The 23,342-nt window shown below is 43.3% G+C and overlaps 1 protein-coding gene across 1 annotated transcript in view; it reads right to left on the bottom strand.

Moving 5' to 3' along the window:
• Positions 1-22,694: 22,694 nt before the first annotated feature.
• LOC146201335 (uncharacterized) overlaps positions 22,695-23,342 on the bottom strand; it is a 155,600-nt gene continuing 154,952 nt past the window's right edge. Inside the window, exon 4 of the mRNA XM_084595775.1 lies at positions 22,695-22,858. Within this exon, the coding sequence (XP_084451901.1) occupies positions 22,756-22,858 (103 nt within the window). The 3' untranslated portion in view covers positions 22,695-22,755. The remainder of the gene's footprint in view (positions 22,859-23,342) is intronic.

Below are 23,342 nucleotides of genomic sequence, written 5' to 3'. Positions count from 1 at the left end.
GTTCAAGATCGTCCTCCTGCGCGGTAAAGCCTTTGTGGACAAGAAGACAGGTGGACGGATCCCATAGAAATGTGTTGTAGCCCGACAGCTTCGGCGCAGTCCCAGGTTCTTGGAGTGCTGATGGGTGCTCGAAAGTCTCGAGATATAATCTTACTTTAGCTCTCTTTTTAGAGTTTTTAATACCCCGGTAGTTCCATTGCATGAGGGAAAAAGCCTGATGTTTCGGGGGGCTGCAGGATGGATTAGTTCCCACCGCCATGTTGAATTTCGAGTTGGGCCTAGTTAGACTGCGCAGCTACGTCTCCCAGTCCCTGAGCAGCTGGGAGGAGCTCCGCAGAATCTACGGCGATTTCATCCAGGTCAATTTTGCGCATACATTTTGACGGGCGCTTAACTTCCTTCGGTGACTTAAGCCTGCGGCCAAGGCGCGAACCATTCTCGTTCAACCAGGTTTTGATGTTACTGGTGACTGCAATGGTCACCTTCTGAGTGATGTCTTCTAGGACCTTACCAAAGTTGGAAAGCTGGCCTACCAACTCAGCTAGAGTGTTTTCTACAGCCGTTATGCGGCTGTAGAAAACACCTGAGTCTATCTGCGAGGCCCCTCAGGCCCTCGCACATAGGCTCGGGTTCCGCAGGGAGCACCACTGGGTTCGCCGGCGATGACGGCTGGGAAGGTGGGGCTTCGTGTGCAGAGCGTAAAATTTTGTTTTCTGCAGCTAGCTGAGCTACCTGCGCACGAAGCGCTGCCATTTTGCGGCGCATTTCTATGATTTCGAGGGAAAGAGAGGAAGGAGCGCGAGAGGGGGGAGAGGAGGCGACCCCAGCCCAGCTGCCTACCTGATTCGTTGACTTCTTGGAAGCTGCATAGGTTGATGACCCACTGCCTCCGAGCTCCGGAAAGTCCTCAGCGTGGATAACCAGATCGCCCTGGTCCTGTGAAATCTATTTCGGTGACGTCCTCGATGACGGCTTCTTGGAGGATGGAGGTAGCTTCTGATTGACCGGCGCGCCGTCAGCGTTGCCGCCGGGATCACCTCCAGAAACCTTGACCTGCGACTGGAGATGTCGTGCTGCTGGGGCCCTTTGGGGCTCCGGGCTTGCTGAAGCCTTCGAAATTTTCCTTTGCAGGCCTGCGAGCCCGTGAGATGGGCTCCCCCGCAGACCATGCAGGCCAGCTTGCACTCGTGGAGCGCCATGCCATCGGCAACTGTCCCCACGTTTTGACCGCAATGGCCGCAGCGTTCTTCTACCGGGCGAGGGCAGATGGCCACCCGGTGTCCGATGGTTCCACACCGGTAACAAGCAGGGATTGTGCTCTTGTACTCCCGCACCGGCGTGACGGTTGAGTTGTAGAGGACAAAGCGTGGCCCCTTCCTGCCCACGAAGGTGCCAGCGCAACAGACGAGGATCCGAGCTTGCGGACGAAAGCGATTTCTCCTTCGCGCCAGATGAGTTTGTTGCGAAGAGTAGCCGAGGTCTTCCCCTCGTGGACGGTGATGACACCCCGACACACCTCCCCGTTGAGTTTTGCGCGGCCAACGAGAGGAAGTGGGCCCTCACTTGATTTCAGGATGAATTCCCGGGCCATCTTGTTGGCCGCGGTGACGTCTTGGGTGGCGCAGAGAAAAATGTAGCTTCCCTCGGCAAAGCACAGAGCAGGTGGCACGCTTTCTTCCTTTCGTTTATTTTTTTCCCCTACATAGGCATGGACTGCTTTAGCCTGAGCGGCCGCTAGGTACAGCTGACGATTTGACTGCTACGTCAATATTTACGCGCCCTTCAATCAATCAGTCAATCTTTTATTTTCAAATCCAGAGGACGGCAGGGGGGGGGGGGGGGGGGGGAGGGCACCTCAGCGAAAAAGCAGTTGCGCGCTGCTTGAAAGTGCAAAGGACCCCCGCATACATCAGCAGGTGACAGTCCAACCGCAAGCCAGTTTACATAGAACACATTACAGGCATAAACATTGCAGGCATTGCTGAGATCAACAGCATAACAAGCAAAAGAAGGAAAAAGAAAGCAAAATAGATATGTGTTATTTACCGAATAACAGCGCAATTTCACGGTATTACCGCAGGGATGTCATCAATATAGCAAAAAGGATGGGTTTAAAGTTTCATAAAATATTCACCAAGTTGTCTCCGACTGAAAGTAACGAAATCAGCAATCAGTTTTTCGCGTGTATTTAGCACAAATGTATGATGCTCTCAGCCTTGAGAGCTATTTCTTTTCCTCCGCTGCAAAGCTGCATGTGTGTGAACGCGCGTGTGTGCAAATAACTCATGCGCAGGTACTCAATATGTGCGGCCCTGCATACGGTAAAAACTTAGTTTTCGGAAAGCAAACACATGATCCATGCAGCGCGCTGTGAAGAAGTGGGCTCGCCACTTCGAGTCTCTGCGTCGCCTCGAATACCAGCCACCCCACAAAACCACCGGACGAAAAATTGGCAGTGGCTTAGCTTGGTTAAGCCTGGTAATTGCGAAAGCAATAGCTATGGCTACGCCTAGGTTCAGCTGGTTGTGGTGCTTGTGGCTATGCTTATGGTTATGCAGTTATTCACTGTCACTGGCGCTCGCTCGGCATTTCACTCATCCGGCCTTTCGTCTTAGCAGCGCGGCTGCGCGACTGGAAAAACAAAAAGCAAACTCCATGAGACGGGACGCAAGGCGCCATGTGTCCCGTGATTGCTCACCGAACATCTGCAAAAATATTCTCCGCCGCGACGACGAAGAGGCTACGTTATGCATGCGTGACGTCGCTCAATGTCACGTGATTGTGAACCGAAGATCTGCAAAAAACTTCTCCCGTGACGGGGAGGCGGCGTTTGGCGATGTCGAGCGTGGAAAATAGTTCTTTCTGCCAGAAACCTTAAATGTAAATTACCAATCTTTTTCATTCTTTTCTTATAAACCCTTTGCGCATACTCACGGAAAATTTTGTTTCTGAACTGAGCAGTTTTTAAATTACAAGCTTTTACCCATTTTCTAATTTGCTGCATACTGCACGACTGATGTTCTAGGAAGATGTTTTGTCGTTTAGCGTTTTAATCACCTAGTTCAGTTTTAAAAAGTGATCCTCGATTGTCCGCGGCCTCTTTCCGATCATTTTGCAACATAGTTCAGATTTTTAAGGCGTTTTTTTTTGCCGAGCTATTACTAATTATTCAAAGGTAAACAATCGCTTGGCCTCGAAGCCAGAACTGTCATACTTCAAATATTGAGAGAGGCCTTGTACTGCGTGAAAGCTGTGTAGGCGTATAAAACCTGTCATTATATATTCCATCAGATATGTGCGATCGCTCGCTACCTTTTTTATTTATAGCGTTTCTTTGTTGAGCTATTTGCCCATAGAGCCAGTAATTGGAGGTTTATTGGAATAGTCCATAAGCAACGACGTTTGCGCGTAAAGCTATACTATTTTTTAAGCTTTACTTTAGAGTAAGCACAAATAGTGATATATAATTTTATTCATTACATTTCGCAGACTCCAATGCAGTAATAGTTATATTTATATCCTCAGTAGGTCAGTATGCATTGTTTATGTAGTACAGACACAAAGTGTGTTTTTTTTTTTACGGAAGCGTGGCAAGTTTTGTGGGTCAAGCTAAAAATTGGCTGTGAATTAAGGGATTCGAAACAAGAGTTGTTGTCGGGCTAGTTGGCTTGAATCATGTAATGCCATTAAGGCTATGCGCAAAAAACACGACACAAAAAACAGAGGCAACGACAGGACGAGCGCAAACTAACAACTAGTTTATTCAGAAGTTTAACCTCTAAATATGCAACATATAAGAGCATGCGCAGCGGGAAAAAACCACAACATGCCTGATAAACGCGAACCACCGTCATACCCTACAAAACAGAATTCAACACGGCAGACTCGCTTTGGTATAAGGCGATAGACGTATCACTGTATCCTGTATCCCCTAACGTGCGCTTTGAGCATGTGCGCACGTTAGGGGATAAGGAATGCACTACAAACTTAACTGAACATTGTCGAGATTGCAAGTGCCGGCCGCGACTAAATGAGATTAAGATTCTTGGCCGTGGCAGCAACGCAGTGGCGCGCGAAATATTTGAGTCGTTTTTGATAAACAAAGCGCAGAATTGTGTCAGTGATACGTCTATCGCCTTATACCAAAGCGAGTCTGCCGTGTTGAATTCTGTTTTGTAGGGTATGACGGTGGTTCGCGTTTATCAGGCATGTTGTGGTTTTTTCCCGCTGCGCATGCGCTTATGTTATATATTTAGAGGTTAAACTTCTGAATAAACTAGTTGTTAGTTTGCGCTCGTCCTGTCGTTGCCTCTGTTTTTTGTGTCGTGTTTTTTGCGCATAGCCTTAATGGCATTACATGATACAAGGGATTCGAGCTTTGAAAATTAGTCTCCTGTTTTGTTTAATTTTTGAGAACCTTTAAGCTTCACAGAGAAGCAACATATTTTGAAAAGTGAATTTCAACTATGGAAATTCTTCCTTTTATAAATGTTTGACATTACTGACAAGGGTCAGAATTGAAACAGATGATAGGATCGAGTTTGCTGGGGGCTTATGGCGTGCGTGACCTAGAGCTGCATGGAGTTTATTTTCTGAGACAGCTTTTCGTCGCTTTTCTTTAGAAGTATAGGGAAAGTAATGATATATCACGGATTTTTAGAAACATTGATTTAATGAAGTCTTTCTTTTACTGCGTTTATGGCTATTTGTCAATAGTGCTCGCAGTCCAGCTGATACAATTGTATTGTCACACTGCTTTTGCTGCAGATTTCATCCGCCATCGAGGGAGTGCTGCCTGAATATGAGACAGACAACGTCATGAATCTGTTGGAACAGTTTAATCTATTAGCAATTGGTGCCTTGCCCAAAAGCATCCTTCTTGTAAAGGAGACATTGGATTGGTAGGTATCACAAACTGATATTTTTTGCATTCTTGTGTTTGCTTTATGACTGTCAAAGCTTTACTGGTTCATGCTCTCTTGCGTGTATTGTTTTCCTTTGGGAGCATAAAGGGTGTATGTGTAACAGGCTTCACTAAAGCAAAGCTTGAAATTAGCTGGGTGTTGTTATGTGATTCTTGCTGTGTTTTCAACTCAGGACTGGCCTGTTGGTGTATCTGGCTGATAGTCTGCGCTAAAGAAAACTTTTCCTGGCCTCTTCAGTGCTTTAAAACGGGAGATATACTTAGCTGTTTTATTGCAGCAATACTTACTATTTCTGGTTGAGGCAAAATGGAGTAAACCTATGTTTTAATAGCTCAAGCACAGGCATGGCTTCATAATATAGCTAACTGCACTGTGTATATGTGCGTGTGTTGATGCTGACATTCAATTACTGGTTATTTAGACTGTCTAAGGTATGTACACATACAGTGAAGCTTCATTTGAATGAAGTTCAAGAGACCTTGAAAAATGAAATTTCATTGATCTGAAATAAATGTGTGGAAGATTATTTCCATTAGCTCCAAAAAACGTAGGTTGTTAAAATCTTATATGAGCCCATTTATTTGTCACTGCGCTCACTTGCAAGTGAGGAATGCCTAACCTTTTGCAGCACTTTTGAAAGGACTACAATGGTCTTTAACTCCGTCACAGTGTGCAAGCTCCTGAGAGCCTTGCCAATCGCAATGGCTGGCTGAGGAGAAAAGGCTTTCATTTCCCCCAAACAGATCGTGGTTAACCAAAATGCACATGTACCCAATTCTTGGAGCTCAATGCGCTAGTAGGACTGAAGATCTGGCTTTGGCTGGCTGCGACTGTACATCTAATTAGGCGTGCAAAGACAGCTATGCATTCGGCTGGTTACAAGCTAGTTTAGACAGCCAATTCACTTTAAAGCTAAATAACGGCCACTTTTCTTCCCGCGATAATAAAGAGTGGTTTTCAACATAAAAATATGGAACAAAGAGTGCAGATTGTGCTTTTTTAAGTGCTCATATGATGTTGAAGACACAGGATAGCGCCGCGGAAAATGTTTGTAGAACTGTAATGAGCAATAATTGAAGTTAGTTAAAATGAAAGGCATTTGCATAGTGCTCAATGGAGGTTTGGTGGGGGGGTTAATTAAAGTTCGTAAAACTGAATACTTCGTTTAAAGGTCCCCTGAAAGGGGTCACAAAGAAGGGTAAACAACGCCATAACACTGATAGTTACTGAACCACCCATCATTCTCCCGCAAAAATTTTCGATCTAGCTTCTGCAACACCACAGATATCGGCGATTAAAAATGACCCTTCCAATTTTCCCTCTCAACTCGTACGCCGAAGGGAGCTATAAAAAAACAAAGAATACAAGCAAGTTCAAAGCTCCGCCCAGACATACGTCACTTCGACGAACTTCCGGTTGCCGCGCGCTCGCTCGCTGGCGTACTCGCGCCAACCCGTCCTCGCTCGCACACGCCTGAGGAGTTCGCCAGTTCGCGCAGCGACGGTTAGTGTAACCGCGAACCCGTGGTTATGCTATGTTACACGGCAGACCAAACCATGGTTGCACCGCTAACCGCGGTTACCGCAAACCGAGCTTGACGACCTCGGTTTGCGGCGTTAACCGAGGTTATGACGGCGTCTGTTGACGGAAGCTACTCGTCGGCGCCCGAGTGCGCGAAACGTACCAGCGGGTCTGCTTCACAAAGTTATTCATTTGCCCACTGTATCACGTTTAAATATCGATGTATAGATTATGGTGCCGCCCGACGTCTTCGATTACGGCCGACAGCGCAGCGACTGCGTACTTAAGCCTTGTCTTGCCTACAGTATCGTTTGAACGGCTTGTTGCTAAGCAGAACGTCAAAAAATACGCGGCCTTACCTATGAAAGTACACGAGTTTGCAACGCTTGCAGTACGGGATGCCGCCGAGCAGGCTGAGGTACGTTACACAATTACCGCGGGGGTGGAACGTGCGAGCGCGGCGAACGTCGGCGCCGTGCGTGACCGTCCCTAGTCGTCGCTAGGCCTACATTGTTTTGCTTCGAAGCCGCGGCGGTCGACGCTTTGGAACATGATCAACGCTGTCGTAAATTGTTTACTTATGAAACTGTCTTATAGTGATTCCTATCCTGCCATAGTAAAATAATTATAGGATTAACTCTGCCGACGCATTAATCGCAGAGCTAGTACGAGCAGATCAGATCAGCCGAAATGCACCAGCGGCAGCTGGCTTGAGCAGAAACTAGCTTGTATCACGGCTATCGCTCTTACCAGCAATTTGCTGCTGGTCAGCAATCCTCACGAGGGCTTCATACTTGATATTCGGCTCAGTATTCCAGACACCAACAAATTTTAGCACGCTTTATTTCGGACATCGGTGCTAACGATCCGCAGTGTCGTTCGCGAACGGTATGCGGGAGGAGGGGCCACAGCGGCGGTGTTTACGGCGGTCGAGGAGGTGCTGTCATCGTGCGGTGCTTGACCGTGCTGTTGACGCCTCGTCGGACGACACTCCGATACTTCTGAAACCACGTTATATAAATAAGATATTTGTAAATGCAGCTTCGTTCTGCCGATCCCTGCGTCGCTTCGATTGTTGCACTTAATGGGCAGTGGCCACCTAACCGATAAGGGTGGCGGGCTGTGTAACAGCCCGCACAGAGTTCGAGCAGCGCACGAGCAGACGACTTTAAAAGCTACCGGAAGTGTGTCCGTGACGTCATGGTTGCAGTGACCGCAGCGAATGGCAGCTTCTAGCTAGCGTTGCCAGTCAACCGACCCGTGACGTCACGGGACTAGGAAATAGTTCCATGCGAAACCGCGAAGCGACATTCTCTCTGCCCGCGAATTTCAAAAAACGCTGTTTTTAAAAATTGATAATAAATCGCTGGCTTTGTTCCAAGGAGTTATACTTTGCGTTAATGCTCAAAAGGATGTGTTCTACACACTGAACACGTTTTTCAGTGGTTTCTTGGGGACCGTTTCCGTGGACCTTAAGTTACGTTCATCCAAGTGGTAGTCTACTGTATTTCTGTAACTAAATGAGAATATTTACTTTGCTCAAAGCAACATATTGCCACAAATATTTACTTTCTTCCTAGCCACCAAGATCTACAATTAACTTTCCCACTCATTTTATACACAACCTAAATAAATGCATCGTTAATCCTAGAGCCAAACAGCTACTAGCAGTAACATCATGAACTAATTTTTTTCATATTTATCTTTTTTGGAGAACATTTTTTGTTTAATTTATGTTTTTGAGTTCTACGAACATTAGTGGGCTTGTTGCAGAAGGGGTGGGCTGCAAGACGAAAAAAGTATCAGTGTGGCTGCCCTTTTATGGGTATCAAATAATAATGTATTCTAACGTGCAAAACGAATGCCTTTACAGTCTGCAAAAAACATTCTTTTTTAAATTGCATGTTGCGGTCTGCCTGGGTAAACATGGATGGCGGAGAATGATCTTTCTGCCATGGGGTGTGAACAGTATTTTGAGCAGAAAGCCAGAGGCTGTCGAACATGTGTTTATAGATTGTTGTGATTGGGTTTTTGGGGGGCAATATATTACAGTGAACTTTGCTCAAAGGTGTCCCTTTAAACCCCCATGAAATTTAATTCTCAGCTGTGGAATACGACGACAGTGTTCTGTAAGATATGATAATGCTATTAAGCTTGCATAGCGCATGGAAGCGCCAAATGGCTGTTCGCCATGCTGATCTTTATTATCAGTCCTATCCAAGACTATATTGAGGGTTCAGTCCAAAAGATGATGTTTTGAAAGCTCGGTCATGTGTACCTGAGCTTATCAATGTATTTGAAAAAGTGATAAGTTTGAATGTTTGATAATTAGAGGTATTGTATGTAACCTAGCTCTCGGCCAGCCTTTAGTGTTTGTGAAAAAGGAAACAATAACAAAAAAGGGTGTTTTTCTAGAGCTTTTAAGGCTCTTAAATCTGTGCAGCTCTGCTTTAGTACATGCATTGTCTCCTGCACATGGCTAGTTAAATGATTTCTGTACATTTTATTGCATAGAAGTCATTCTAAAGCTTTAGATAAGCTTGTTCACCTATACTGTGTGTGTTTGCATTATGTTCACCACGCATGCTATAGCTGGAAATGATGCAGTATTAGTTACAAGTAAATAAATACAAGGAGCAGCAACTACATTTACTTTGTCCGCACATTTTTATGAGAAACATACGTGGGCTCATTAGATTTTAGTGTTGTTTGCTACTGTGTTTGATAGTGAAAGATCTTCCTGTCATTGCATACAAATCTTTCAGAAACTTGTGAAATAGTTTGATACCTGGTGGTGTGGAGGTTGACTTCCCAGACAGTAATGCTCTCATTTAGTACCGTACGCATGCATAATAAATGTAATCCCTTGCCTATATCACTGAATCTTCCACTATGGAAGAGAATTTTGTGCACGAGCATGTTACTGTAGTTTTATTCAGTGGAGCATTGTATTTCCAATTCGGGCTTCTCTTTTTATGATGTTACTCAGCAACCATATTAAAAATTCCTCATATGTTTCTTTTACATGTGCATTTGACTTTTCCTTTTTTTTATAATTCAAAAGAACTTTCTTCCTGCTGTTATGACTAGTGTTCACGTATGTATATACAGTCCTCTTTATGCTTCATTCGGCTATATCTGGAGACTCCCTGTTGCCGTGCTCTGTGCCGACAAGAAAAACGAGGCAACCTGACTTCTGGGACAAGAACCAGTGGGACGTAGCAGCCTGGTTTCCTCAGCATTCATGTGGACTTCTTATAAAAGACAGGTATTTTTCCTAAACTGTACTTTCATATGCGATCAAGATTTTACCTCGGTGACAAGCTCTTGAAAGGAAAGGATGGGCATGAGTGGCATTTTCTTAATTCCTTACTCTCAGGAATACACTATTAGGACTTGTTACCTGCATATGTAGCAAAAGGTATGTGTGACTGCATATTCCAGCTGTAAGCTGCATGATTTTTTTAAATGAAACGCTTTAGCTCTATTGTCAGTAACCTAGAATTGAATAGCCAAAACAGGCAATACCAGGCACCAAAAATTGATTATGCGGGGGCCGAGTGGGTTTTAATGAGAAAAGCCCTCCACTTTTTAAGCCTTTGTATAGGGCCAACATGTCTCCCAGAATGTGTCTCGGACACATGCCAGTCTGGTATCCTGAAAAGGACCTCGTCTAAATTTGAACAAAAGTAGCGGCAACCTATTTTGAGTATGGCCAGTTCAGCAGTGAGCTCAAAATTTAGAAGTGTAACCCCTAAAATATTGCACTCTGGTGCCCCGAAATTTGATGTCATCCTCCTTTCACCAAATTAGTGTCCAACTTAAATTTAGCATGTGAAATACAGGGGTGATATTTATGTTTAAATGGGCCACCCCCCAAATTTGCCCTTCTGAACACTTGACTTTTGAGCTCATTCAAATTTGACCAAAATTGGTGTCCTGCTTCTTTTTAATATGACCAATTCAATGGTGCCTTCAATATTCAGATGCACTAATTCCCAAACTTCGTTCCTGCACCCTCAAAATATGGCTTCATTCATATTTACCAAAATAAGTGTTCATTGCGATTTCTATAAGACCAACTCAGCGATGCTTATCAAATTTAGGTGGCACCCATCGGGGTGATGCAGTGTTTAGGGTGCTCGACTACTGCGGTTAAGGTTGCGGGATCAAATCCTGACATCAGCGGCTGCTTTCTTTTTAAGGGGGGGGGGGGGGGGGGAGAGGGGAAACAAAATCCAAGGGGCCCATGGGGTGTACGACGTCAATGCACGTAACGAATCACAGGTGGTCAAAATTTCAGCCCTTCACTACACCATCTCATAACCTGAGTTGCTTTGGAAGGTTAAATTTCATAAACCAAGCAAAACCATCAAATTTAGATCGGTCGACCACTAAAGCTTCCCCTACTGGATGCTCAAAATTTGACTTTGCCTAAATTTGTCAAAACTGGCATCCAACCCAACTTGAGTGTGACCAGATCAGTAGTGACTTCGAATTAGTTGGGTCACCACATGATTTAGCATGCTTGTGAAATCCCCATGCCTGCAGCTATTTAGCCTGATCACATGAGGAAGAAAGCAGGTTGTGGAAAGTGAGTTACATGCCACAGCAGAAGGCTGGCCACCCTGGCCAACAATGCCTTAAGGTCCCAATATAGTCCGACGTAACTCACTTGCGCGCGCACGTCCGCCTCCACGACGTTACGTCGGCAAAATCCAACGTCACGGCGTGATGGACGTAGCGCGCTCAAGCCGACGCGACCCAACGTTGCCGCCGCGCAATTAGAATCTCGCCTATTTCTCGCCGACCGCGTCCGCCGCGTCGGCCAGGCATCCCAGCAGTCCTCACGTGCAGTGAAGATGGCGGCCTGCTATGTAAACTGCAACCGCGCGCGCGTTTCAGACATATATTTAAGCAACACTTGCTGTTGGGCTAGTTGGTTCAAATCCATATTTGGGAACACAGCGCGGAACAAGACGCAACACAAGAAAACGAAGGTAGACAGGACGGAGCGCTGATACTGACAACTTTTATTTGAAAAGAAAGAAGGTGACCCGAATTTAAGCGGTGCCTATCAAAACATTAAGGGTAGTAAAAAACTTAGCCTAGAAATGTTTTTTACATCAAAGACGCATAAACCAGGTGTTCCTCTCCGTGTTATCGTGTCAGAAACAGGAACTTGGCAAAAGTGTGTAGGAGAGTTTCTGCAAAAACATCTTAAGAATCTACCTCTTTTAGACCCGTTCTTGGTAAAAAATTCGGGCGATGTTGTTGACTATTTGAAAACACAGCAGAAAAAAACAATTCTAGGTTTCTCGGTAGACGTCAAGGATCTTTATTATTCCATTCCCCATGATGACCTTCTCAGATGTATTAGTGAATGTATAGATAAGTATGGCGCGGTTGCCTTTCAAAATGAATGTGGCATTCCTGTAGTAGGTTTCTTGGATCTTTTATCAGCGTACCTTCAATCAACTTTCGCCGCGTGGAATGACCTTGTGTTTCTGCAGAAACAAGGTATCTGCATTGGATCTGTCATAGCGCCGGTTTTAAGCAACCTGTATTTAGCTAAACTTGACAATGCTATTAATAGACGGCTGGAAGGAACGAAGATCCTTAAGGTCTTCCGGTTTGTTGATGATTTTCTGGTGCTCTTTGATTGCAGTCATGAAGTGTTTAATCTGGAAGTAGAAGCAGCCTTAGATTTGTTTTCACAGTGCCTGACACCCTTAGTTTTAACCCATGAGCGGCCCGAAAAAAATGTGTTACAATTCCTTGAACTCAGTCTCGAATTTAAGACAGATCATATATGTTGGTCATACAAACCCAGGGGCAATAAGCCCATCCTTCCGTTTGACTCAGCTCACTCTAAGCTTGTTAAAAGGAATATTGTTCAAGCTGTTTTAAAAAACGCATTCACAAAATCTTGCAATCACTGCATTAAAAAAAGCTTCTTAAGGCAGACAGCCAGATTAGAACAAGCAGGCTACCCTCCTAAGCTGTTGGCCTCTGTTGCTGAGGGTATGCTGAATAAGTCAAAAAGACCTTTAGCTGAAAGACAACAGATGCACAGAAAAAATTTGGTTGTTCTGCCATACAAGCACCAAATTTCCCACAACCTGAGAAAAATTGGAAAAAAAGTTGGTGTAGAAGTAGTTTTCAGTGCCCCTGAGCGTTTAGCACGTCTCTGCAATCGTGTAAATAAACCTAAAAAAGTAAGGAACATTTGCACCACTCGCCACCAGCAGCCCTTTGTTCAATGTTCAAAGTCGATTATTTATTCCATTCCTCTGTCTTGCGGCAAAAAGTACATTGGTCAGACGGGTCGTTGCCTAAACGAGAGACTGAAAGAGCACAAATACAGTGTAACCGTTCAAAAGTCGCGCCATCTGGGCATTCATTGTAGGGATTGTGACCATACGGAATCAGGATGCTTACCAGAATTCGAAAAAACCTCAGTGATAGGGAGACATGTCGATAAGCTAACGCGTGAGATTATGGAAGCTGCCAGCATAAAAAGGATGAATGATCAGTGCGTAAGCATGCCTTCAATTCTACTGTCAGAAAAAGAAGTAGCCTTTCTCTCAAGTGAGTACAGAGTTTAACAGAGTTCGAAAAACTTTCACCTCTTTTTGGTTGTGTTTTTAGTCGTTTATCATTGTCAATCATTTTTTGCCGTGTTTTTTTGTTGGGCTTTTATCCTGTTATCGTCATGCTCACAGTCCTGCCAATGTTTTTATTTCTAGCATTAAAAATTACTAGTTTATCATTGTCAATCATTTTTTTGCCGTGTTTTTGTTGGGCTTTTATCCTGTTATCGTCGTGCTCACAGTCCTCTCAATGTTTTTTTATTTCTAGCATTCAAAATTACTTGTTTACCTCTTTTCATTGCGATTAGTAACATGTTCACATTCTTGTTTGTAGAAACATTGTCGTGTTTGCGCTTTTAAATGTTCATCTCTTTTTCTGGTTATCAGCAATGGAGATAACTTTCATGTAGCAAATTATTTATCACAGCTTATCCCTTTTAGCTGTCTTTGGCCAATTCTTTCTTCAAGAAAGGTATTTTAGCAGGGTTTTTTCCTCCTGAATTGATCATGTGTTTTGATAGGCACCGCTTAAATTCGGGTCACCTTGTTTCTTTTCAAATAAAAGTTGTCAGTCAGCGCTCCGTCCTGTCTACCTTCGTTTTCTTGTGTTGCGTCTTGTTCCGCGCTGTGTTCCCAAATATAGCGTTTCAGACACTGTTGTGGAAAAGCTGCTAGAAAGCATTCGAGGGCAACCCTGACTCTATGATACCAAACTAAACTACAGAGACGTTCAGAGGAAAAAAAATGCCTGGGATGCAATCTGTGAGCAGTGCGGCCGGGCACAGCTGGTAGTTCTTCGCTTGCAGTGCGTGGCCCATACCCGTTTTGTTGTAGTGCTCTAGGAGATGTAACAATGGTGTTGTTTCTCAAATCTTCTGCAGTACATTCAGTAGAAGAATACCATAAACTGCGGAAGCGGCTTCGCATAGAGTTGTGACCGGTATATACGCCGGAATCGAAGGCCATACCAGATTTGGCCACACGGAACGTCAGTGGCTCAACCACCAGGGAATTCGCGAAATTGATGGAATTCTACAAGAACTGCGGCCGACTGAGAAAGTGATCCTCATTACTGTGTAGTCTCTAACTCTTCTGTAATTGTACAGATACTTAAATTATGATTAGTTTTCAGTAAAACACGTACGTACACAATCATAGTTCCATCAGTAGCAGTCTTCGACGCGGGCTCAGGCCATTGCTGGGCTGGATGTCTCCAAGGCTGGCTGTAAATGCTCTGTGCCATTTGAACATTCGCAGTAAACACATCCTATCATTACCTTGATCACAACAGTAATTAGTGCCTCGATAGGCAGCCGGTTACTCCCTGCAGATGCCCTGCAGGGAGGAACTGCACACCGAAAACGTGCCAGCCCTCAAGAGCTTCTTTTGCGCATGCGCGCCGTGGCACCGTGCACGCCTGCCGCGCCAGACTGTAGTGGCGGCAGTTTTTTGACGCGCCCATCGTAGCCGATGTACCTTGGCCGACGTTGCCGGCTCTGCCTGTCGCGTCGAAAACGTCGGACTATATTAGGGCCTCTAATTATGCAGCCACTCCCAAATGGAATGACCACCACAGAGCCCATACAGGTTCATGCTAGCATCCATTTTAAATTATAGGAGAGGCAGTCATTCTTTATTACCTGCCACAGTAGTGCCGTGGTTACGCTCGACTTCTATGCCCAAGTATGCGGTGGCTGCTTTTTGATGGAAGCAAAAAGGCATCTATGTGCTGTGCGATGTCAGTGCACGGTAAAGAGCCTCAACTCGTCGAACTTTCCCAAGTCCTCCCCTACGGCGTCTCTCGTAGCCTGGGCTACTTTGCGACTTTAAACCACAAAAACAAAACCAGCCATTTTTTACCAGCCCATCTGACTTTCTTTCTTTCCGCATATCACCAAAAGATAGTGCCTACATAAGACTTGCCACTATTCCTAAGTATACTTTGATTATTATATATTTTATGATTATGTTTTTTTTTTTTTAGTGGAGCACTGCATTTCCTATTCTGGGCCTCCTTTTATGCTGTTACTCAGGAACCATATGAAATACTCCTCTTGTGTTTTTTTACTTGTGTATTTGACTTTTCTTTTTTTATTATTAAAAAACTATTCCTGCTGTTCTGACTAGTGTTCTCGTATGTACGTGCTTTCCTCTTGTTGCTTCATTCGGCCATATCTGGAGACTCCCTGTTGACGTTGTCGGTGCCGACAAGTAAAAACGAAGCAACCTGACTTCCGGGACAAGTAGCAGTGGGACGTTGCAGTGTGGTTTCTTCAGCATCCATGTGGAATTCTTATAAATGAAAGGTATTTTTCCTAAATTTTGCTGTCATATGTGATCAAGATTTACCTTGGTGACAAGCTGCTGAAAGGAAAAGATGGGCATGAGTGGCACTTTCCCTATTTTCTTACTCTCGGGAATACACTATTGAGGCTTGTTACCTGCATATGTAGCAAAAAGTATATGTGACTGCATGTTCCAAGGTATCTATAATATACTTCATCATTCCTTATTATTGCTCTGGTATTCACCTAGAAACTTGGTGAGCTGGTTTTCTTCAATAATTACTTAGGTGTGTATGTTATCTGCTACAGCAAACAGACATCACTCATCGTAGGAAAAATGGGAGCAAACAGGCATAGTGGCATCACTTGCTGGTAGCATGCACCAAAATGAATGCATACATACTGATAAGTTGCTACTCAACATGTCTATTTGCTTGATGTAGCAAATGGCAGAGGGGAGAGTTTACTATTAATAGTCTTATGACCAAGCACTCTGGCAAGTAAATTTCACTCCTTTGTTTCTTGGGCCCTTTTTGTGGTTAACCAATGTCGAATGATGTAGAGGATCAAAAGGAATACAACTAAAGAGAGCAGTAGTTTCTTTCTCCTAAGGATGTTTTGCAGGTACTCGCTTGTACAGAAACTGGTCGGAAACCAGTTATCATATATTTTAGGAAAAGGGGGCATCTGAGTGAAGAGAGATGTGTGTGATGCTAGCACAAAGCATGTGAAATTGGCAAAAAAGTTTTGAGCATGTATATTTCTTTTCTAGGTCACACATGATAAATTTGGATATGGCTGCTTCATCGAACACACAATGTCATTGTTGCTGTAGGAAACCAAGCGTTTCTGTGTCAAGGGTTTGTGCAATAAATGAAGGTATGAGTTTTCATCTTTCTCTTTGACCAGTCTCACTTTTCACGAAATATTACACACATGTGAACAGTGAGTAAAATACACATTATTATTGAACACTTGAAATTTGATTAGCATGATAACACAAGATATTAGTACTTTGTATAAACACGATACTTTAAAATAACGGTGGCCAATCATCGGAACACAGTCGTTACGGTGTCCATATACATTGTCAATAAGCCAATCATAGGAGGTATAAATGCATTCTATGGAAATACGTCGTTTTGAATCACGGTGGCCAATTGTCGGAAGGGTGGTCATACATAGATCATATGTGTTCTAAAGACATTCTTTTGATGGCCGATAGCTTCTATAATCATATTTTCTAAAGACAACGCATAAAGTGATCATAGACAATTTTGTAAGCTGCATCTTGATGTAAGTTTAGTCTTTTGCCCTAACTGCAACCTACTACTATTAAAGATTAACCTCGTTTACTCTTGAAGCATGTCTAGAAAGAAATGATTGTGTATAGTTGAGCATAATAAGAGTGTGAACATGTCTTCCATTAGCATATTCAAAAATGTTTCTCCACCACTTCAGTATACGCAGCCTCAAACAAGATTATGCAATATTAACATTCAAGGCATTCTACACAACTATATGCCAAAATATATGAGTCACAGTATACGACTTGGAAATGAATTTAGAGTATGTCAAGAATTATTTTTCCTGCTCCTCCATTCTAATTACTCTTTCTTTGTTAGTGTTGCAAAAATGAAATAATTGTTAAACCTAGCTTGCCATTATTTTGCAGTTATCTTATGGGCACATATTCCATATATTGTTATAAACTGAGCCAAAATTTTTTTCACCTTTCCAACGACATTTTAGTAGCCTGTATCCATGCGTAATCAAACTTTAAACACTATGCTGCTCAACAAAAATATTGATTTATTTATACCACGCATTACTTTTGATTAGGGTAGCACCTGTTGCCGCAAATATCTCCATCACTGGCCTTGGTAGAACGAGAGGAAGATGGTTTGCACGGTATGAAGGAGCGCTTAACAAGGGTAAAGGAGGTACTCCTCAGTTCGCAGGTTGAGCCAACGTTTTGACAAGTGGACTTGTCTTCGTCTAGGCCAGCGAAGACAAGTCCACTTGATAAAATGTAGGCTCGACCTGCGAACTGAAGAGTACCCCCTTTACCCTTGTTCATTGCTCCTTCATGCCATCACTGACCTTGCCATTTTTAGACAAATTATTGAGTATATGCTGGAACTACTTCATGCCATATCTTTACTTTCTTGCTTCTCCCACCCCCCGGCTTTCTAATGCACCATTGTTAGCAGCGTCGCTCACCAAATCAATCGAATTTTTTTTTACTATTCATATCTTACAGGTAATTTGGATAAATAAATCCTTTTAAGGGCCGAGGAAAAGGGTAAAGGGCCAGCGGTATTTAACCGAGTTTGTTGAGCCTGCTACGGATGTTTTTACACTGGTGAGTTGACATTTGAATTGATCACAGTCATGCTACTGTGATAGCTTATAGCAGTGGCTAGAGTTAATGCATTGGGATTTCCTTCACTCCTCTTAATTCAAGGAACCTCATTGCTGCATGAAAGGCTTTTTAAAGAAAGTGTTCAGTGTGCCTTGATTGGTGCACCATTAGACATGAAAGGCTAAGTTGCAAATTGTGTGGTGCATTAAGAAAGAATTCATTTGTATTATAAATTCGTCTGAGAATAAGACAAGGAAATATTCGGCGGCAGCTGGTAGTTGCTGTAGTAGTTGAAGTAAATTGAAAAAAGAACCTTTACTATGATTACTTCTTCCAGCTCCAAAAATTTCAATATCAGTAGTTGAACTACTTAGACGAAGAAGGCAATGTGCAAAACGACCAACTATGTACACTCAAAGGCGAAATTTCGGACCTGTGAGTTTTCCGACTCTCGATTATTTGGACATTTTCATGGAACCACAGCAGTAGTTATAGAACCAATGTTCTCAGTTTTTCATACCTTTTATATTCGTCGAAGTGCTGCTGCAAAAAAGCCGAACCACTATATTTTATGCGCAGTGGAAAGTCAATAATTCCGAATTCAGGGGGGCCAAAAATGTGATCAGACAGAAAATTTAATCCAGAAAGGAGCCTATTAAAAGGAAGTCTATTATCATCAGTGGGTTCATTCAGTGCATGCGAATGGCTGCAAGCTCTTACTGTTCTGAGATTTCGTCTACTACCAAAGCTTGCACTGCTCAAAGTTCGCAGAGCTCACATGTGCTTGCTTTCTTTGCAAATACAACAATCCTGATTAATTCATCAATAAGAGACAAGGTAAATGTTTAGAATTTTTGAGTGACCCTATGAATCTGGCAAAACTGCCAAGAACATACAGCATCACAGTACTTTTGCCTAATGAACGCTCTGAATATTATTCAAAACCATGCGCCAAGGACCATTTTTTTTTTATTTCATCTAGTGTTCTGCTTTTGCACACATTCTTGGAAATTTTCAAGAAATGATTCAGAATTGTGAGTGCCTTCGCACACCCTTCTGCAGTGCAACACAGTAGCAGTGGTGGCTTGTCGCAGCTACAACTGCCGTATTTAGAAAGTAGTTCGCCACATGAACTACAAGATTATGCCGGGAAGTGTCCCACAAAATGTGGTCGTTTAGTGAGCTCAAAAAAAATATTTAGCGCAAAAAGACATGGGGACAAGTAGGAGAGACATGCAGTGCAACAAATGTTTATTTTAATAAAGGAAGTTTTTTTATACCTTCATATCACAAAGGACCATCAGGCATGCACTAGCAAAGCGTATCTGACAGGTACACAAGTTCCCTTAACAGTGCGACCGAAGCGTTCCTTGTATAATTTTCTTTCAAAAGGGACGATCCACTGGGCTTCAATTATTTCACGTGTTAACCTGTTTTATGCACTTTTAAAATCACACGTTTTCTGAGATGGGGAATGCATTCGCACACATGGAAGTGGGTCGATAAACCTTTCCCGCACATGCTCTTTACGCCCAGCCCATGGTCCCAAAGCTTATCACTCAAGCATCTGCCCACTTGTCCTACAAATTGTTTATTTTCTATTTATTTTCTAAGGCTTTGGGAGATAACAGCTGGGAAAAGTGGACTTGGAAACTGTAATGTCAGGCTAGCTTGACAAAATCCCTATCTCTCGCAGAGTCAGGTAAGAGGCTGGACAAAATGACCCAAAGTTCATAAATACGAGTTGGAGAGATTTCTGTTGTCTCATTTTATAGAAATTACTGGTATGCTATGATGGTACAGAAGTTGCCCAAATTTTGAATGTTTGTATTTTTTACATCCGAAGTTAGTTTCAGCCTATGTCGGATGCTTTTCTTATGACCCCATATTAACATGATCGTGTATCTAATATGAGTATACGTCATATTCTGTTTTCTAGATACACCATGCATGATTTTGGGAAGAATCTGCAAGCAGCAAGCTGCAAGTTCAAAATGTATTTTTACATTACATTTTAGCGCATTTATAACAATAAAGGGCTTTTTAAAAGTGCTAATTTTTGTGACTTCTTTAGAGATATTCTTCAAGTCAGACTGCAGCTTGACAGAAGCAGCGGTGGAAGCCTTTGATTAAAAATAAAAAGAAACAGATCCAAATGACAAAGAGAAGCAGTTGAACTTTTCTCTTGAGGCTCGATTTCAGAGCGGCACAAAGTTCAACTTAAATTTTGCTTAGCGTCTTACAACCGAGGCTGTAGGAAATTCTAAATAAATGTGTTACAGATTCACATAGCTTAAATGATATTGATGGATTCATATAGCATTTATGTAAATTATAAAAAATGTTTAGCTGGTGCTGTACTGTACAAAAAAGTGCTTAATGTCATTGGACCGTGAAATGAAAACATGTCAAGTTGTCATATTGACGCTTTAAATGTATTTCAAACTGACACAACAACCGTCAATATGCCGGCACATTGTACAATGGCACATTGAAGACTCCGTTGTATTCCTGGTTCACAAACAGTACGTCAAAATGATTAACAACACCATCATGTTAAAATGACAGCCAGCCATCATCCTGACGGCCTAAGTGTATTATACCAAATAATGAAATGAACAGTCATTTGAGAATGTCAATCAACTGTCATATTTACAACTTAAGTACGTTATATCATAATGATCAAATGCACCATCATATGGAAATGATGGTCAACTGTCATATTGGCGGCTTAAATGTATTCCAGTTTAAGTAAACCTCAAAATGACTATAAGCACCATGAGTTGAAATGACGGATAATGCTTGGAAATAGAGCTGCCAGGAATTTTCCGTCATTTTGACCATTTTATTTCACAGTGATATATTGCGTGCAGAGGAGACCCGACGACTCGCTCGGCTGCTCATAAGGACCAACAATGCACCGACGCCCTTCAATACAGATTGCGACGATTCGACGCTGAGTTCAAGCCGGGAGAGAGAGTCTGGGTATGGAAGTCGACTCGCCGTTGGGACGAAGTGAAAATTTGTTACGTAGATACTTCCAGCCATACAAAATCCTTCGCCGCGTCGAAAAGCTGGATTAAGAAGTCATTTCTAACGGTATGACAGCCTCCCAACGGCGACGCGCGGCCAGAAGTCGTACATGTTGTAAGCCTGAAGCCGTATTATGCGCGTTAAAGAATCCGTGATTTTTAAACTTTCCAATGTATATGCTTACCTTTCTCTGCTTATTTGGTTTTTTTTTTTGAACATCGGGGTGATGTTTTTTATTGAAGAAGAAATGCCGCTGACCATTCAAATCTGTATTTATTACAGCGGCTGGCATGCGGCCTTATCAGTGTGATTGTAGCGCACATATCGATCTGTATCCTTTGCTTGTTCATGCTCACTGTCGCGATACGCCGCTTTATCAGTTTTATTGTCGCGAAAGACGCGCCGAGATGTGTCTCGAATATTCCGACCATTCGCGCATGTTTTTGCATTGTTCTAGGTTGCGCTAGTCGCTGTTTGCGCCTTTATTTATATGTTTCTGTGCCGCCTTTAAATTGAGCGTTGACGGGTGAGACGGGTATTCTTCGACGACCGACGAGCAAGTTTGCTGTTATCGCCGCCGCATATTCGCTTAGTTCTTTTGCGGGCGCAAGTCAGCCTAATAGAGTGTTTTATTCATATGCAACGCCAGTGTCTTCATTTGTGGCTGCCGGGCTTGTCACCACTAAGTGACAATATGATGTTTAGAAGCCCCTGTGAATCAACTCGGACAAGCTTTTATCGGGCTATCACAAAAGCATTGAAGTCGCGATATTCAAGGCAGGCTCAGTTTTCTTTGTGTCATGGTGCATCCCGTCGAAACTAGCGGCAGCCGCTTGCTTGGGCGAAGTGAGTGCGCACGTTTCGTTCGTCCAAACGCAGTTGGGAACGCTGCAATGCCCCGTGGTCACGCGTTTTTTTCTAATATTTCGCGGGCTTTCTTCGAATGCCAGAAAGCGACCAAGTTGGAGCTACATTGGTAGAAAAATCTAAATAGGCTTTTTCCGAGACCCCTCCAGAACTAGATGAAAGTCAGTTGGTCACAAAGTGAATATTAAAAATTTTACAATATGCCCACCTTAGTTTTTTCGCTTATTAAGCGAAACCTAAAAATACTCTGAGGAGCGCTACATGACGGCATATGATATGCCGTTGGTTAGATTAGGGGTTGGTGTACCGCATTTTCTCTAATCATTGATTCAAGTTGATGCAGTGTGCGCCGAGGCATATATACAAAGTTGCAACCGGGGACATCCGACTGGGGACCGTCACCTCAACTCACGCAAGACCTGGAAACTTGTTCAGTCACTTTTCGCTGGTCGTTCGGTAGTGGAGAACCGCCAGTTATTCTCCTGGAGCTTAGAGAACGCAGAACGCACTTTTCGCTGGTCGTTCGGAAGTGGAGAACAGCCAGTTATTCTCCTGGGGCTTAGAGAACGCGTAACATTATAATTTGAGCGCGGTGAAAATGTTTGCCTTGCCATTTTCATTTCAAATCGTGTTGACACATCGAAAGAAAAAGCCTCGAGAGGCACTCGTTGTAGGCAGTGGGTGTCGCAGTTTCGAGATGTTTTTTAAACTGATGGAAATATTTTTTTCTCAAAACGCAAGAGAACTAGCCGGCTCCGCCTACGAATCAGCTCGTGTTCCCTGTTTCTGCACTCGTAACTCCGATGTGGGGCTACCATGTACACCCGGCAGGTGCACTTTTGATGACAACTGTGTTCCTGAGCTCACCTTGGTTGTCTCTTTGTCGTTCTTGTTGAGCTAAGAGAGTCAAAAAAAGTTCATATAGAAGGCTTTTGGAATGCCAGTGCTAATTTCTTGCTGTGTTGAGCCATGCAAGACTAAGCGTGATGTTTAAAAGTAAAGGGACACCAGCGATTGTACCGCACGTGTATCTCTTCTATGTGTTCGTATTCTACTGACTGATTTGCCAAGTTTAATCATAAAAACCAGAAGCGCCACATCTGGCACGTAAGACTTTATTTCCACTTTGAAAGCAGTCCTGCAAATGGCGTGGAGGACAGGTTGCCTCACTGGAAGTCAGTACAGCCGCGGTACATATTACGGCAGTCGAGGCCTCGGATGCCCATCATGACGGAATCCAGGTACTCCATGTCTTTGTCCACAGTCTTCCTGTGACACACAAAAATAGCGAAATATGCAATTTCGAAATGTGGTACTGCAAAACATAAGCCGGGATGTCAGCCTAAAATAACTTTTTGCTTTATTCTCTGAAAAACAGGTTCTTGCCGATCAAAAAGGCGAGCACAGAAAACAGGGAAGGACAGAGACTGGTTTAGAAATTGTTTATTTAACAGACTATAGGGCAGGTACCATTCAGTCACATGTCCATCGCAAATCCAGTCAGTACTCAACCACCACTAAAAAAAATGTATTCTTTGTCACTAATTAACTGGAGTCGGTGCGTCCGCCCCAGCTAAGCACATGCACATCAACTGGACAGTATTTCAAAAGCATATGGAGGAGGCATGCAAAGAAGCCTTCACTGGAAGGTTAGAGGAAATTATAACAAATGCTATGACTGTCTATTAATCCAATAAAATTTCTGTTGGGGCTAGTTGGGGCATTATTCCCAAGGTAAATTGAAGCGCGAACA

Source organism: Amblyomma maculatum, chromosome 2 (genome assembly GCF_055883805.1).
Source record: "Amblyomma maculatum isolate TAMU_Amacu chromosome 2, ASM5588380v1, whole genome shotgun sequence".
NCBI classification, from domain to species: domain Eukaryota; kingdom Metazoa; phylum Arthropoda; class Arachnida; order Ixodida; family Ixodidae; genus Amblyomma; species Amblyomma maculatum.
Note: the sequence above shows the minus strand (reverse complement) of the source record. Positions and strands in the feature narration are given on the sequence as shown.